This window comes from Protobothrops mucrosquamatus, unplaced genomic scaffold (genome assembly GCF_001527695.2).
Source record: "Protobothrops mucrosquamatus isolate PMUCROS unplaced genomic scaffold, P.Mucros_1.0 scaffold77, whole genome shotgun sequence".
Classification (NCBI taxonomy): Eukaryota; Metazoa; Chordata; class Lepidosauria; order Squamata; family Viperidae; genus Protobothrops; species Protobothrops mucrosquamatus.
This window is the reverse complement of record NW_015386454.1, coordinates 549,698-566,245: the sequence shown is the minus strand read 5'-3', so window position 1 is coordinate 566,245 and position 16,548 is coordinate 549,698. Positions and strand designations below refer to the sequence as shown.

Here is a 16,548-nt window from a genome sequence, read left to right as displayed (position 1 = left end):
ACAGCCGTCAACTGGTCTTCCAGTGTCAGCCGTGGATCCAGGAGGACACCCAGATTGCGTACCCTCTCTGAGGGAGCCAGAGTTTCGCCCCCTATAGTCAGCGACGGAGTCAGCTGACTATGCCTGGGAGCCGGCAACCACAGCCACTCAGTCTTGGAAGGGTTGAGCCTGAGTCTGTTTCTCCCCATCCAGACCCGTATGCCTGGTTGAAGGGGAAAGGAAGGAAGGAAGGAAGATTGAAGGGGAAAGGAAGGAGATGGAGAAGGAAGGAGATTGAAGGGGGAAGGAAGGAAGGAAGGAAGATTGAAGGGGAAAGGAAGGAGATGGAGAAGGAAGGAGATTGAAGGGGGAAGGAAGGAAGGAAGGAAGGAGAGAGAGATTGAAGGGGAAGGGATGGAGATGGAGATGGAAGGAAGGAAGGAAGGAGATTGAAGGGGAAAGGAAGGAAGGAAGATTGAAGGGGAAAGGGGAGGCATGTGCGATGGTGCTGCAGCAGCAGGAGCATGTGCTGTTGGAGGAGAAAGGCGCCCTGGAGGCAGAGGAGCCAGCGGAGGAGGAGGAGGGCGGCGGCGGCTGGATAGAGTAGCGGTGTCTCGGTTCCTAAGACCATCGGAAATATGTGTGTTCCGATGGTCTTAGGCGACCCCTGTGAAAGCGTCGTTCGACCCCCAAAAGGGTCGCGACCCACAGGTTGAGAACCGCTGCTTTAGAGTGATGGGAGGCGCCTGAGACAGAAGGTTGCTGTGACACGCTGGTACACGCCTGAGACCATTGTGACTTATGATGAAAGGACGAGGCTTTCTTAGAGGTGTGAGAGGAAGCCATGTGTGACCGCTGGGATGGTGCATGCGAACGATGGGACACTTCGGCCTCAGCCTTCTAGCTCAGTGTGTCCTTTGCCTGAAGTTCGGCTTGGAGAGACTCTTTGCTGCTTTGTAGGAGCTTCTCACGCTTTCTGTTTATCAGCTTGAGGTGTTGCATTTCCTCTTTGAATGCTAAATTCCTAGCTGCGACTGGATGTCTGTGAGGCAGCATTCATAGTCTGTCCATTTTAGGAGAAGTCTGTCCATATCCTCTTCCAAAGAACAAATGCACTTGGGGGAAAGCTTATCTTTGGATGCGTAGCAGAGTTTCTGCAGCTTCTCCCAGGATTCCTCATGACGCTGATAGAGGCTATCCCACTTCTCCAGCAGGCTTGACTGCTTGGCTTCGGTGGGCTTTCTTTGATGCCTCAAGTCATAAGGTTTCTGAGATGTTTCTGCCTTTTCCCAATTTTGTACATCAGGTTCTGCACACAAATCGAGGTTAGTTGGAAGGACCTGCTCTTCTGGCACATTGGGACTCTCTGCCATGACTAGAGAAGTCCTGGATATTTCAGAAGACTTTAATAGAATTTTCTCTTTGACCACTAGGATGCGCTATATACAAATAGCTTGAATGCTGGCCTGTTGTTTGCAGATTGGCCACCAGAGGGCGTGGTGTCTAGGCCACTAGGGTGCATTGTATACAAATAGCTTGAATGCTGGCGTTGTTTGCAGATTGGCCACCAGAGGGCACTGCATCTAGGCCACTAGGGTGCGCTGTATACAGATAGCTTGAATGCTGGCCTGTTGTTGCAGATTGGCCATCAGAGGGCGCTGTGTTTAGGCCACTATGGTGCGTTGTATACAGACAGCTTGAATACAGGCCTATTGTTTGCAGATTGGCCACCAGAGGGCGCTGCACCTAGACTACGCTTAGGATAGACTGGCTTTTGCCTGATCCCTTTAATAAGAACTGCAAAGCTTTTGGGCATCCGCTTCTGGAATTTCTAAATGCTTGCTTTCCTGATATCGAAATTCCAAGTTAGACTGTGGAAGTTTGCACTATAAAAGAGGCTCAGTTTGCTATTTCTCTTCAAGCAATAGTCAAGGGAACAGCTGAAGGCTTCACTTAATCACATAGGCTGGGATCATTTGTCTCCTCTGTGATTGCAACACAGGAGATTTCTGTAGGAGATATCGGCTTTCACATTCTGATGCTGGCTAGCTTTCTCATGCAAATTGTCCTGTCTCTTAGCAACAAATTGCTTTCTCCTACAAACATGCAGAGTGGCAATTCAAACAAGGGGGGTGGGCTGGCTAGCTGGGTTTGCCAGGCAAGTTCTGAGTGATCTCTTAGACAAACGCAAACGGTGTTGTTTCTTACTTTGAGCAAAGATGCAATCTTTCTACTTGGAAATGCTGAGCCGGGCAGAGAAGATTCAAATACACATACTGTACATCTCTCCGTTTCTAAGTTGTCTCTTTATATAGGCAGGCAGAAGAAGCATGCAGGCAAAGATCAGAGGTAGATTTCTAATCTTTTTTACTTTAAGTAGGCAGAAGAAGATTGATTCTTTTTTACTTTAAGCGAAGGAAGAAACATATATTTCCTTTTACTGTCCTGGTTCAAGCAAAGGAGATTGACGAATATTACTTGATACAGGCAGAATAACTCCATGGAAGGGATTCATGCAAATAACTTTATTCATCAGGCATCCTCAAGTCAATAACTTACAGTTACTGTAGAGATTCTTCTGGAATATAGACTGTAATCTGGACCCATCACATAGGTAAAAGGAAAATAGCTTCTTCCATACTAACGGAGCTACTAATCCTCGTGGCTGGAATTCATAGAGACCTCGCTGACTGGCACGTAACCAGGATATGCCGTAATAAAACAGAAGTCCCTCCCAGTAGCCAATCCCAACACTAATAATAATAATAATAATAATAATACATTACCCAGAAGGCCAATCCCTTAAGGGAACAGTTCTTAATTCCTAAGCTAGCTATATACTCTGACCAGCACACTCATGTTTGTATTACATCTAGTCATAGTCATATCTTATTGAATTCTAGGTTCTGTGACTGCATGACTGTCTGAACCATAACCTGATATAGATCAGCATTTCAGGACACACTGAACAACACTGTAATTGGCTAATAGGTCTGTACAGAGGGCCAGAATAAAGTGCATATATTGAACATCTTAGCTGCACTTTCCCTGAGCATCCTTGACTGGCCACAACAGTTGATATAACCCAGTAAAAGGCACATTTGGGTTTAGGTCACTGTTTCTCAACCTTGGGAACTCTGAGCGGTGTGGACTTCAACTCCAAAAATCCCCCATGCTGGCTGGGGAATTCTGGGAGTTGAAGTCTTCAAAGCTTAAAGTTCCCAAGGTTGAGAAACACTGGTTTAGGTGGTTCCTGTAAGACACTACATGTGTTCTCCGGTGTACTCAGAATAGTATTTTGCCCTTTGAATCTCTGCAAAATCCTGGCTCAGTGTTTTTTGCCAATATAGCTACTTTCACATGTGTTTGGCACAGTAAAGTTTTTATCTGCAATTTTTCTATGCCAAAGTGTTATTGAGAAAGCACGTTGAGCTTAATGAAATTATATAGCTAGTAGTATTATACATCAGCAGTACCAATGGCCATTTTTTCAGGTATAACATCTGCTGCCTCTTTCAAGTTATTTTTCATGCCTTTGCACAGAACATTTCCACTGAACTAACATAGCAATATACAATATTTTCTTTTTCTCTCTCTTCTCTTTAGCAGGCAAGCATTTTGAAAAGAATGCTGACCAAAGATCTTTTGAAGTTTGACCTACTTATTAGTATTTGCAGACACACACATAAGCTCAAAAAAACCCATATTCAGCAGGAACTTGGCAATGTTTAACTGTGGAGATAATAGCTGCCATTAAAGATTAGCAATACCAGCTGCTTTAAGTTTGGGGAGATTTTGGAAGCCAGGGTAAAGCAGAGGCAACTGATTGGGTAAACTTTTTAAATTGTACTTTAAATCATCAGATTAATGATTGAAATTCTGCTGAACTGAACAACCAAAGGTCTATAATTAGCTTCTATTGAAGTCTATAAAGATATCCAGTTTGGCTAATTTAAGGTAACATTTGCGTTTATTCCTTGATTGCTTTTGGAGAAACAAGACACAATGTCATCTGTCAAAGTTGAATGTGTTGTGCCAGTTAACTGCGAGATTGGAGAATCGCCTGTGTGGGAGGAAAAGGACAATTCCCTTCTTTTTGTAGACATAACCGACCAAAAGGTCTATCGGTGGCATTCTCTCACTAAAGAAGTGCAAAGTATTTCTGTGGGTAAGTAAAACAGTTTCATTTTAATAAGCTAAATGTTTCCCTTTATTCTTGAATATTTAATGTTCTAAAGCTTAAGTGATAGAAGCATGTTAATAGTTGAATAACACAAAAAACCAGCATGTTGTCTTGGGTGGAGGATCAGGCTGGCTGTTGTGAAATACTACATGACAACTTTCAAAGGAAAGTTAGCAAAATTGTTAGGTATACAGTTATTTTTTGTTACTACCATTTCTTCTTTCCTCCTAATCCCTTTAATGTGGTTTCCAGATGCCCCAGTGAGCACTGTATCACTTCGTAAATCTGGTGGCTACATTATTACATGGGGAACCAAGTTTGCAGCTCTGGACTGGAAAAAGAAGTCCGTTACCACCATTACTGAGGTGGAGAAGGATAAACCCAACAACCGATTCAATGATGGGAAAGTGGATCCTGCAGGAAGACTAGTTGCAGGTAACTAGGTCTTAATTCAATCTATAAAAAAATATTCATTTTTTTCTCCTCAAGAAATTGTATCCTTTGTAAGATGGTAGTTTCTAGTTCCATTCAGTAGACCTTGATCTCTGCTGCTCCTTCCATAGGCAGGGCTGAGTTGCTGAGGAGAAAATGAGGTCCTACATTTACACTTCCATACCATTAACCATACATATTATTTGAGGAATGGAATGGGCAAATGATGAAGAATGTATGACAATCTCTAAATCAAATGCTGTGGCTTATGTACTTGTATCACACTATAAGACTCCGTCATATAATGGTAACATTTTTAGGATAATGTCATTGTGGGACATCCTTTTGGTGTTACTGTGGTTTGCTGCAAATTTCATTGACCATCACACTGATCACCAGGATATGTATCAGTCCTGACCCTATTATAGTAACTTGCTGTGGTGTGTGCATATGATCCTATCTGCCTACTGAGTTTCAAGTGCTGGATATGTGTACATTTTTCTTTTGTCCATAAAAACTTATTTTTAACTGGGATAGTTTGTATTTTGATTTTGAAACCAATTGTTTTAATTTTAAAATCTTCCCAGTACATTTTTTCTCAAACTTAACCAGGGACTATTTCTATCACCACAGAAAATTTCAACAAACAATATTTTTAAGGTATTAAATTGTTAATTTACAAGGTACTTGCAATTTGTCTCACATGTAATCTACTTCTGCATAACAAACCCATCTTCTCTTCTCCCCACCTTACCCTGGTTTAAATCCTATAGTTAATCCAATCCAATCAATCAAAATATAGATGGAAGGGACCTTGGAGGTCTTCTATTCCAACCGTTGGCTCAAGTAGGACACCCTATATCATTTCAGATAGGTGACTGTCCAGTCTTTTCTTAAAAACCTCCAGTGATAAAGTCCCTACAACTTCTGAAGGCAACCGTTTCACTGGTTAATTGTCCTCACTTTTAGGAAGTTTCTCCTTAATTCCAGGTTGCTTCTCTCCTTGATTACTTTCCATCCATTGTTTCTTGCCTTCTGGTGCTTTGGAAAATAAGTTGACCCCCTCTTCTTTGTGGCAACCCCTCAAATACTAGAATACTGCTATCATGTCACCCCTGGCCAATGGTGGGATTCAGCCGGTTCGCACCACTTCGGCAGAACTGGTAGCTAATTTTTTGTTGCCCAGACCAGAATGGACTTCTGGCATCCATACATATTGTTCACATATTTGAATCCCACCACTACCCCTAGTCCTTTTTTCTCTAGACTGGCCATATCCAATTCCTGCAACTGTTCTTCAGATGTTTTTGTCTCCAGGCCTTTAATCATCTTGGTTGCTTTTCTTTGCACTTTTTCCAAAGTCTCAATAACTTTTTTGTAACGTGGTGACCAAAACTGAATGCAGTATTCCAAGTGTGATCTTACTAAGGCTCTATAAAGTGATACTAAAGTGATACATATGATTTTGATTCTATGCCTCTGTTTATACACTGCTGGTTCATGTTTAAGTGATCGTCCACTAGGATTCCAAGATCCCTCTCAAAGTTACTGTTTTTGAGCCAGATTTCGCTTATTCTGTACTTGTGCCTTTGGGTTTTCCTGCCTAGGTGTAAAACCTTGCTTTTCTCCACATTAAATTTCATGTTGCTCAAGTCTGTCAAGATAGTTTTGGATCCTGAGCTTGTCTTCTGGGCTGTTGGCTATTCCTGCCAGCTTAGTGTCATCTGCAAATTTGATGAGTTCTCCCTCTATTCCCTCATAAATGACTTAATTTATGAAGATATTGAAGAATACTGGGCCTAAGACAGAACCTTTTGGTACCCCTCTGCTTACTTCCCTCCATGTAGATGTAATACCATTAAGAATGACTCATTGAGTACAGTTTGTCAGCCAGCTACAGATGCATCCGATGGTGTTGTTGTCTATCCCACCTTTTTCTAGCTTACTAAGCAGCAGGTTGTTGTGATGACCCAGGGCCCCGAATGGAGGCAAAGCAGTCGGCTAGTAAGAACAGCAGTCCTTTAATCATTGCCAATGTTGCCCAAAAGCTCCCACATATGCTGGCAAGAGTTCAACCAATACAGCCAGGGAAGTTTACAATATTCTCAAGACAAGACAGATAACAAAAAAAATGTAGAGTCCTTTTAACTTTCAACTTGCCTGCAAACTGCAAACTGCAAGCTGCAAACTGCAAACTGCAAACTGCAAACTGCAAGGAGAGACTCAGGAATGCAGTCTGTGGTTGTGAAACAAACTGGTCCGGAATTCAAAGTGTCCAGGTTAAACACAGACAAGAGCACAATTCACAACTATCTCAAGATACCACGTTTGTTCCTGGCAAATGCCCCACCCCACAGCATCTCCTTAAATCCTAATCCCCAGGTGTGCCTTGTGGAGTGGGGTGGGACGCTCTCCTCCTGAGCAATTGAGCCTGCCTCCGTTGTTCTCTCCTCCTCTCTGCTCTCCTTGCTCTAGGATCAGGTGGGGGGGGGCTTGCTCCTCGCCTGATCTCTGCCTTTCCTGTTCCAAACCTGAAGGGCCCTGGCCTGCCTCAGCCTGCTCCTCCCTACAGTCCTCCGAAGCCACAGATACCCCCTCCTGGGCCTCAACAGAGAAGTCTTCCTCGGAGTCAGGCTCGGACGGAGGCATGGCAGTTGTGCTCTACTTTGTCAAATGCCTTGCTGAAGTCTAAGTATATTATGTCCACAGCATTTTGGTGGTCTACTACAGGGGACCCCAAACCGTGGACCTGGCTAGTGCATGCGCATGTACGCGCTCGTATCCCCCACTTGCTCTAACATCATGGCATCGTGCCAGTGCTAGTGATGCCACGAGCATTATGCAGGCTCTAGCGTTGCTGCGAGTGCACACTCCTCCCACTTACGCTAGAACAGTGGCATTGGACAGGCACTATCGTCGCCGTGAGTGCACACTCCCCCGACTTGCACTAGTATCGCAGCATCACCCGGGTGCTAGCATCGCCTGGGCACTCGTGGCTCCATTTGCATCATGTGCACACTCGTGGGTGATTCGTGCATGCGTGCGGCCCATTCGTGTGTACGCTTGACCCTGTTCTCGCATGCATAAAGGCACCTTCACCTCCCGCCACAAACCCAGGATGGTTGGGGACCTTTGGTCTACTAATTTAGTCACTTTGTCAAAGAATGAAATAAGAATGATTTGGTGTGATCTGTTTTTAACAAACCTGGGCTGGCTACCAGTTATAACTTTATTTGTTTCTAGATGTTCACAGATCTGGTTTTTTATTATTTTTTCCAGTATCTTCCCAGATATTGATGTTAGGTTGATTGGTCTATAGTTTCCTGAGTCTGTTTTTTTCCTTTTTTGAAGATGGGAACCAGCTCTTTTCCAATCCTCTGGTAGTTCCCCAGTGCTCCAAGATTTTTTAAAGATACGATACAATGGTTCTGAAATAACATCTGCCAGCTCCTTCAGAACTCTGGGATGTAATCCATCAGATCCTGGTGATTTTTATTCATCAAGGTCAGACAGGTGTTCTCTTACCATTTTTTTTGCTTATTTTAATTTTTATTTCTAGTCTGTCTTTTACAGTTATGTTTTTGGTAGATTGGGCTATAGTGTTTTTTGCGTGAAGACTGGTGCAAAGAATGAGTTAAGCAACTTTGCTTTCTCTCTACTTTTACTCCTTGACATTTTCTCTCTTTAGTGGAATGACTGTTTCCTTGACTGTTTCCTTGTTATTTATATGTTGAAAGAAACCTTTTTTATTATCTTTGACTTTTGTAGCAAGACTTTGTTTATTCTGAGCCTTTGCTTTCCTGACTTCATCTTTGCAGATTCTGGCTATCTGCTGATATTCTGCATTAATTATGTGTCCTTCTTTCCATTTTTTGTACTTATCCTTTTTGTCTTTCAGTTTATCACCGAGATGTTTGTGTAACCATGCTGATTTCTTCTTAGATTTGTTTTTTTTTCAGTGATATTGTGTTGGACTATACTTTTATGATAATATTTTTCAGTGTTTCCCATGCTTCTTAAGTTGTTTTCCCTTTTTAGGATTTTTATCCATGAAATTTTACTTAGGCTTTCTCTAAGTTTGTTAAAATCAGCTCTTTTAAAGTTTAAGGCAGTGGTTGGATTATATTCTATTGCTTGCGTTTGCGTTATATTGAATTCCAACATGACGTGGTAACTCTTGCCCAAGGTTTTAGTAACATCAACTCCCTCTATCACTTCTTTTCTATTAGTAAGAATTAGGTCCAGTGTAGTTTTTCCTCTAGTTCCCTCCTCTACCTTTTGGATGACACAGTTGTCAGCTAAAGTTGGTTAAGAATCTGTTTGATCTCCCACTTGCTGCTGAGTTTGTCTCCCAGTTGATATCAGTGTAGTTAAAGTCTCCCATTACTACTGTGGTATGTTTCCTATATATATGCATCTATTTCTTCTGCTTGGTTGGGTGGCCTGTAGTATACTCCTATAGCAATGTCATTTCCCCCCCTTTTATATTGACCCATATGGATTCTAGGAGGTTTTCATCCTTGGTTTTGTGTATTTCTGTAGAGCTGTAGTGATTTTTTACAGTGTTAGCAGTGTTCCAATATCTCAGGGGCTGCCACAAAGAAGAGGGAGTCAAGCTATTCTTCAAAGTGCCTGAAGGCAGGACAAGAAGCAACGGATGGAAACTAATCAAAGAGAGAAGCAACCTAGAACTAAGGAGAAACTTCCTGACAGTTAGAACAATTAACCAGTGGAACAACCTGTAGGGTTGTCAGGTCTGCTTCCCAAAAATAGCGGACAAGCGGGGGGGGGGGTGTTAAGTAGTAAAAAAAGTAGACTGTACAGCTTTAGATTATGTACCATTTCATCATAAAGCTTTTGAATAAAAAAATGTCCACTATTTTGTGAAAAAAAATAGTGAACATAATGTGAAAAAAGTGGACTGTCCACTCAAATAGTGGACACCTGGCAACCCTAACAACCTGCCTCCGGAAGCGGTGAATGCACCAACACTGGAAGTTTTTAAGAAGAGACTGGACAGCCATTTGTCTGAAATGGTATAAGGTTTCCTGCCTGAGCAGGGGGTTGGACTAGATGATCTCTAAGGTCCCTTCCAACTTTATTATCAATATCATTATCATTATTATATAATGCAACTCCACCTCCTCTTTTGTTAGGTCTCTTTCTTTTGAATAGTTTGTATCCTTCCATCACCACATTCCAGTCATGAGCTTCATCCCACCAAGTTTCAGTAATGGCAACTTCATGTACTAATACTTCAAGTTCACCCTGTTTGTTCCCTAAATTTTGAGCGTTAGTGTATAGGCAAGTGAGTCCTTTATTGGTCTTGGGTATATTTCTTGTATCTCCTACTTTGTAACTGAGTTTTACATCCTTTTCATCACTCTCTATTTCATTATGTTTATTTTTTTCTCTTTACTCCCTTCCTCATTATTTGATTGGTTATCTAGTGATTTTTGCTTGGAATTAGGTTCTATAGGTGATGAAGATTGCCCCCTCTCCCCCCTCAATTTTAGTTTAAAACCCTTTTAATAAGATGAGCCAGTCATTTTTCAAATATATTCTTTCCAGTTCTTGTGAGGTACAGTCCATCCCTTGCCAGTAGTGCTTCATGTAGGTAATACAGACCATAGTCTAGGAAGCCAAAGTTCTGTTGACAGCAGTTTTTAAACCAGTGGTTCATTTCTAAAATCCTTTGCCCCCTCATTGAATATTGGCCTTTTGTTGGAAGTAAAGATGAAAACACCACTTGTGCTATTAATTCTTTAATTTTCTTCCCTAGCTGTTCATAATCTCTTGTTATTGTTTTCAGATTCATTGTTGTATCATTGGTCCCTATGTGTAGGAGAAGAAAGGGGTAGTAATCCATGGGGTTAATTATTTTAGTAAGGTGCTCAGTTATATCTTTGATTTTTGCTTCAGTGAGACAATATACCTCCCTAGATTGACTGCTGGTCTGCAGACTATAGTTTCTGTTCCCCTAAGAACTGAATCTCTTATCACCAATATTCACCTTTTTTTCTTAGGGAAGTCTGGAATACTTTTCTTCCTGTTGCAAGAATGCTGGGCTGTGCCTCTTTTTTTTAAGAAACAATTGATGAATGCTCTTTTCTGTATATTTTCTTCTAGGGGGAAGCATGAAAGCAATTGTTCAGTTCCAGAGGGGCTTCATTGGAGTGCACTAGGGGAGATAATAGGGGTTTTGCTTTTGGTTGTTTTTTTTTCTAAAAGTGACATGTTTCCATCGGTCTTGCTCTTTAGGTACATATGTAGGCTCATTTTTAACGGAAGCTATTTGTTCCCTATTGTGTTCAGTTTAGGTGTAACAGTTTTCTTTTTTATGTTCATATATGGGGTCATTTTTTAAGAAGCTGTTTGCTCTCTATTGTGTTTTATTTTGGTATAGTCTTCTTGTTTAGTTTTGGATTTCTTGCTTTGTTCATTGAGTTTCAGAGTGGCTGGAGTTGCCTCTGAACCCTTTACTTTTTCTTCTAGTAATTCAAATAGATTACATTTGATATGTACATAGTTTGGGTCTTCTGTGGGCATAAGCTGAAACATACTGCACACTTTGCAGGTCACTATAATATCAGTCTCTATCTCCATGACTTTTTTTCTTTGTTTGTTTGCTAAAAAAAATAAAAATTTCTAAAAATGAAATATTTTACTTTTTGCAAAGTGTCAGTTTACAATACAGGTAGTCCTTAAGGTACGAACCTAATAGAGCCTACCCATTAGGATTGTAAGTCAATTTTATTTTTTCCCATGTTAATAATGCATTTCTAATATAGTGGTTTTGAAAATATCTATGAATTTTATTTTTCCCATAACATAAGAAAGCGTGCCAACCGAGTTGTAAGTCATGTCTCTCCAAATACAACAACCTTTTATTTCTAAGAGTTATCCATTCTTTTACCCATGTTAGTACTGATGCTTGATAACATAAAACCCACTCTGGCAAGCCAAAGCCTCCATTGCCCTTAGCTTCTTGTAACATTTTCAGTTTAATTCTAGCTTTCTTTCCTTGCCAAATAAAATTTAAAATTAGAGAATTTAAGTCTTCAAAGAATTTTTTCTCCAGTTTTATAGGTATCGTTTGAAATAGAAACAATATTTTTGGTAATATGTTCATTTTCACTGTGGCAATTCTTCCTAACACTGACAGTTGCAAGTTTTTCCATTTTTCCAAGTCAAGTTTTATTTGATTCAGTAGTTTTATATAGTTATCTTCCTTTATCGTTGAACATCTTGCTGTCAGGTATATTCCCAAATATTTAACTTTTTTTACTATTTGTAATTCTATCTTTTCTGACACTTTTTTTTATCTGTAAGATTTTTAACTATCACTTTAGTTTTTTCTCTGTTTATCTTCAGTCCTGCTATTTCTCCACACTGTTCTATCTTTTCCAATAATTTAGGAATCATCTCTAAAGGTTCCTCTAGGATGAATACCAAGTCATCTGCAAATGCTTACAATTTATAAGTTTCACCTTTTATTTCTATTCCTTTAATTTCTGAGTCTTATCTAATATTTCTATTTAGAACTTCCAAAGTTAAAATAAGTAACAGTGGTGGACATCCTTGTCTTGTGCCTTTTCTTATATTGAAATTCTCTGTATAATCTCCATTTACAATCACTTTTGCTGTTTGTTTGTGATATATTGTTGTAATCATATTTATAAAATTTTGTCCAAAGCCCATTATTTTTAGTTGTTGAGTCATAAATTGCCAGGAAACATTATCAAATGCCTTTTGAGCATCTAGAAATACTAATGCCAATTGTTTCCCTGAATGCATTTTATAATATTCCAATATGTCTATTATAACTCTTAAATTATTTTTTATTTGTCTCTTTGGTAGAAATCCATTTTGATCTGGATGTATAAATTCAATTAGAAATCTTTTCAGTCTCTCCACTATTATTGAAGTAAAGATTTTATAGTCCACATTTATTAATGATATTGGTCTGTAATTTTTTTATCTGTGTCAGGTCTGAATCTTCTTTTGGTATCAAAGTAATATTTGCTTCTGTCCATGTGTTTGGGAATTTAGCCTCCAATAAAAGTTCTGTGGGAAGTCAGCCCCCCAGAGAAAGAAATATTAAAAGAGCAGAAAAATATATTTCTTCAAAGGATCTTAAAGAGGCAGAAAAGCATGCCTAGTTAGTTTTTCTTAATAGCCCCAAGTCTCCCTCCCCCAAGCAGAAACCAGCTCTGTAGAAATGTAGATGTAAACCATTCAGGAAGGTTGGAGGCCCCCAGCCAGAAGTTTAGGAAGACAAAGACACCTAAAATCTACATGCCCCACCCAAACTCTAAGACAGGACATAATAGGATTAACCCACAGATGCCAGAGGGGCACACTCAGACTCAGGTCAAAATACATGACACAGGAAATACAAAGTCTCAAACAGGAACAGGAAATAACCTCAAGAGCCCCAGAGGGTATAAAAACCCACTTCCTACATGTGCTCGCTCTCTTTTATTCCAGAGCCATCTTTCTGTCTGGCTCTCCTCTTCAATAAACTGCAACCTTCTTTCTAAAGCAATCGCCATGTTGTTTATTCCCAGCTTGGACTGAACCATGATGAAGACTTTTCCTTCAACAATTCATTACACACATCTTTCAATGGTATACTTAATGTATCTTGTAGACGTTTGTACAACTCTGCCGGGAACCCATCTGGTGCAGTGCTTTTTCATATTTTTTTTGTCTTATAGTCTCTGTCAGTTCCATCATTGTTATTTTCTCATTTAACATAGTTTTAAAGTTTTCTGAAATTTTTGGTAAATTATTTTTTTTCCATATATTGAATTATTTTCTCCCATGAAATTTCTTCTATATTACATAGTTTCTCATAATATTCTTTAATTATCTTTTTATTACTTCATTTTTAAATTATAAACAGCCTTTTTCATCTACTAAGCTATTTATCAATTTTTTTCTCCTGTTTTTTAAGTTTGTAAGCTAACCATCTTCCTGGTTTATTTGCATTTTCAAAAAGGTTTTGTTTTGCTCTTTTAATTTGCTATGCCAGTTTTTCTGATTCTATTAAATTTAATTTATGTTTTATTATTTCCATTTGTCTTTTCAGTATTTTCCTTTCTGGATTTATTTGTAATTCTAATTCTAGTTTTTTAAATTCTTCCCTTAATAGTATACAGTATATTGTTGTCTTTTTTCTTTGGTTTTTTTCCGCCATGTTATAGCTATACCTCTAAAGTATGCTTTGGCTGTATCCCATACATTTTGTAATGTTGTATCTTCTTTTTTATTTTCTTTAAATATACATGTAAAATATTTTTTTACACTTTTTTTACAGTGCTTTTCAACCCATCGTAAGCGTGCCACCTGCCAGGTACCGATGTACCACCGGTTGTACGCGTACCACTGGTAGAAAAGCCCTGATCTAGTCTAACCTACTGCTCTCACAAGAGAGTATTTCTGATAAATGCCTATCCAGTCTCTTCTTAAAAGCTACCAGTGATGGGGCACCCACAACTTCTGGAGGCAATTTCAATTTTAAATCTACAAACTACAGTAATATATATTAATCTCCAAAATAAAAGCAAGGAAACACAAAGTTATAGAATGCTTTGTGTAGATGCTGGCTAGCATTTCCACAAGCAGTTTCAAAGCAAATACAAACAAACCCTATCTTTGCAAAGTATTGTACTTACAAACACAATAGTTTGCAAAGTACAATATTTAAAGGGAAGCAGAGCAGTTCCCAAAGTGCTTACAAAAAACAGTGCAGTACTATAGAGTAACAGAAAAATAATATTTTAAAATACTTACAGAAGCAATTCTATTAGGTGACCAACTTTTTTACAATGAAAAGAAGGACACAAATAAATTGAAGAAAAAAAATATCGTAAAAGCTGGCTCGGCCCATGGAAGGTCAACCGCCCGCCGCGCCCCCGCCCGCAGCCGCCCCGCTAGCACCGCTGCCCTGCCGTGTAGAGCGGGCCCCACGGCTCCCAAAGCACCAGCTGCACTGGCTCCAGCCCCGGGGGGCAGCCCGCTGTCGACACACCCCACCTGCAGCCGCCCCGCCAGCACCACTGCCCACCCTGCGCAGCCCCATGTAGAGAGGGCCCCGCGGCTCCCACAGCATGGGGGGCAGCCAGCCGCTGCCGCCCCTCACACCCCCTAACTCTAACCCCGCCGCCCCTGCCTCTTGCGCTTGCAGCCATTATTGCCCTAGCAGAGCCGAAGATCAAGAGAAACTTACCGCTCCAGTCTCCTCCAGGTATCTTCGGAACTAACTAGGAGATGGTGTAGTTGGGTAGCAGGGAGGGGTGCAAAGTTCCTGCCAATTCGCCTTCGCTGCAGACAACTTGCATGTGCAAAGTTTGCCGGCCGGGTGTTTTGGCGTGCTCAGCAGCAATTCCTATTGGCTTTCAAAAGCCAATAGGGGGAGTAGCACAGCTCATGCAAAATTTGAAAAAAAAAAACCATCAAAAAAAGGTGCCGGAACACCGTTCTGAGCGTTCTATGAGAAAAAAAAGCCCTGCAGATTAGTCTTCAAATATCAAAAAGGAGGACATGAAGGAGGACACTTTTCGAGGGAGGACAGAGCTTACAAAAGGAGGACTGTCCTCCCTAAAGGAGGACAGTTGGTCACCTTAAATTCTAGCACTCTAGTCCTCAAACCGCAGCAGCTGCAGATGCTCCACACAGCACCAAAAAAATAAAAACAAACTTGGTGCCAGCTGCAAAAATCACTGGATCTTGTTTGGCCATGTGACCAGGGACAACAAACAAACACAAACCCTGTCAGCTTCAGGAAATTCCATGTCATAATCCTAAACGGCACAGGCAAGTCACAGAGTTAAAAATGGCCGCTGCTGCAGCAGTGACTGAATCCAAGTCACATAGCTACAGAGGCCTCTTTTTGATCACAGTTTTGAATTTCTAATGTACGCACCCTTCCTGAATAAATTCGTTCTTGTGAAAATTCACTAAATAAACATTTGTACTTGGGGGATTATTGTAGTTTACAAGAGTTCTAGTTTTTTTGATCTCTATCTTGAAAAATTCATCACTATCTTCCCTGTTTTCTGTGATTTTTTTATTTTTTTCCTCTTAGATCATTAAGAATGTAAAAATTTCTAAATAATTAAAATAAGTAAACTTTTTTTAAAATGTTTAGTTGAAAAAAGAATTTTAAAAATTGGTAAAAATTGAAAAAAGAATTTTATAAAAAATTGAAAAAACAACTTTAAAAGATTTAAACATTGAAAAAAAAATAAAATTAAAAATGATATTTAAGAGTTGAAAAAATATTAAAATTTGAACAATTCATTTAAAAATTGAAGAAAGAAATTGAAAAAATTGAAAAAATAATTTTTTAAAAGGAATTCAGGAATTTTAAAAATTCAAGAATTTACAAGAGTTCTTGGCCCTTTATAAAGTAATATGCACTTCTTTTTTGTTGAAAATCTCAGGCTGTTTTCTAGGAGATGCTTTGCTTTTAACTGCCACTCCCTGCCTTGAAAGTTTATCCCTTTCTTCCCTGTTCACAAGTGTTTTGTACTTATTCTTTTTTCCCTGCTTTCTTGCCCTTCGGTTGCCTGGCCACTGCTGGGGTTTTCAGGCACGATATGCTGATGTGGGCACTCTGCTTACCTGGTCCATCTGTTGCTAAGTGAAACAGTTGTTAAGTGAATTTTGCCCCATATTACGACCTTTCTTGCCACAGTTATTAAGTGAATCACTGCAATCATTAAGTTAGTAACATGGTTGTTAAGTGAATGTTAATGTTAATGTTAATGTTAATTTAATTTGTATACCGCCCTTCTCCCGTAGGACTCAGGGCGGTTCACAGCATATTAAAAACACAAATACAATATACAAGATACAAAGAAAATCATACAAAAATACACAAAATAACCCCACTAAAACCTAATTAAAAGCCAAATATTGATTGCTGTGTTCCCATTAAAATTACT

The 16,548-nt window shown here is 39.8% G+C and overlaps 1 protein-coding gene across 2 annotated transcripts in view; it reads left to right on the top strand.

The window, feature by feature from the left end:
* The window catches only part of RGN (regucalcin), a 37,684-nt gene that overhangs the window by 10,045 nt on the left and 11,091 nt on the right, over nucleotides 1–16,548 (top strand). For both annotated transcript variants that reach the window (XM_015812282.1, XM_015812281.1), the window contains exons 2-3: nucleotides 3,973–4,147; nucleotides 4,415–4,597. In XM_015812282.1, the coding sequence (XP_015667768.1) occupies nucleotides 3,985–4,147; nucleotides 4,415–4,597 (346 nt within the window). In that variant the 5' untranslated portion in view covers nucleotides 3,973–3,984. The remainder of the gene's footprint in view (nucleotides 1–3,972; nucleotides 4,148–4,414; nucleotides 4,598–16,548) is intronic.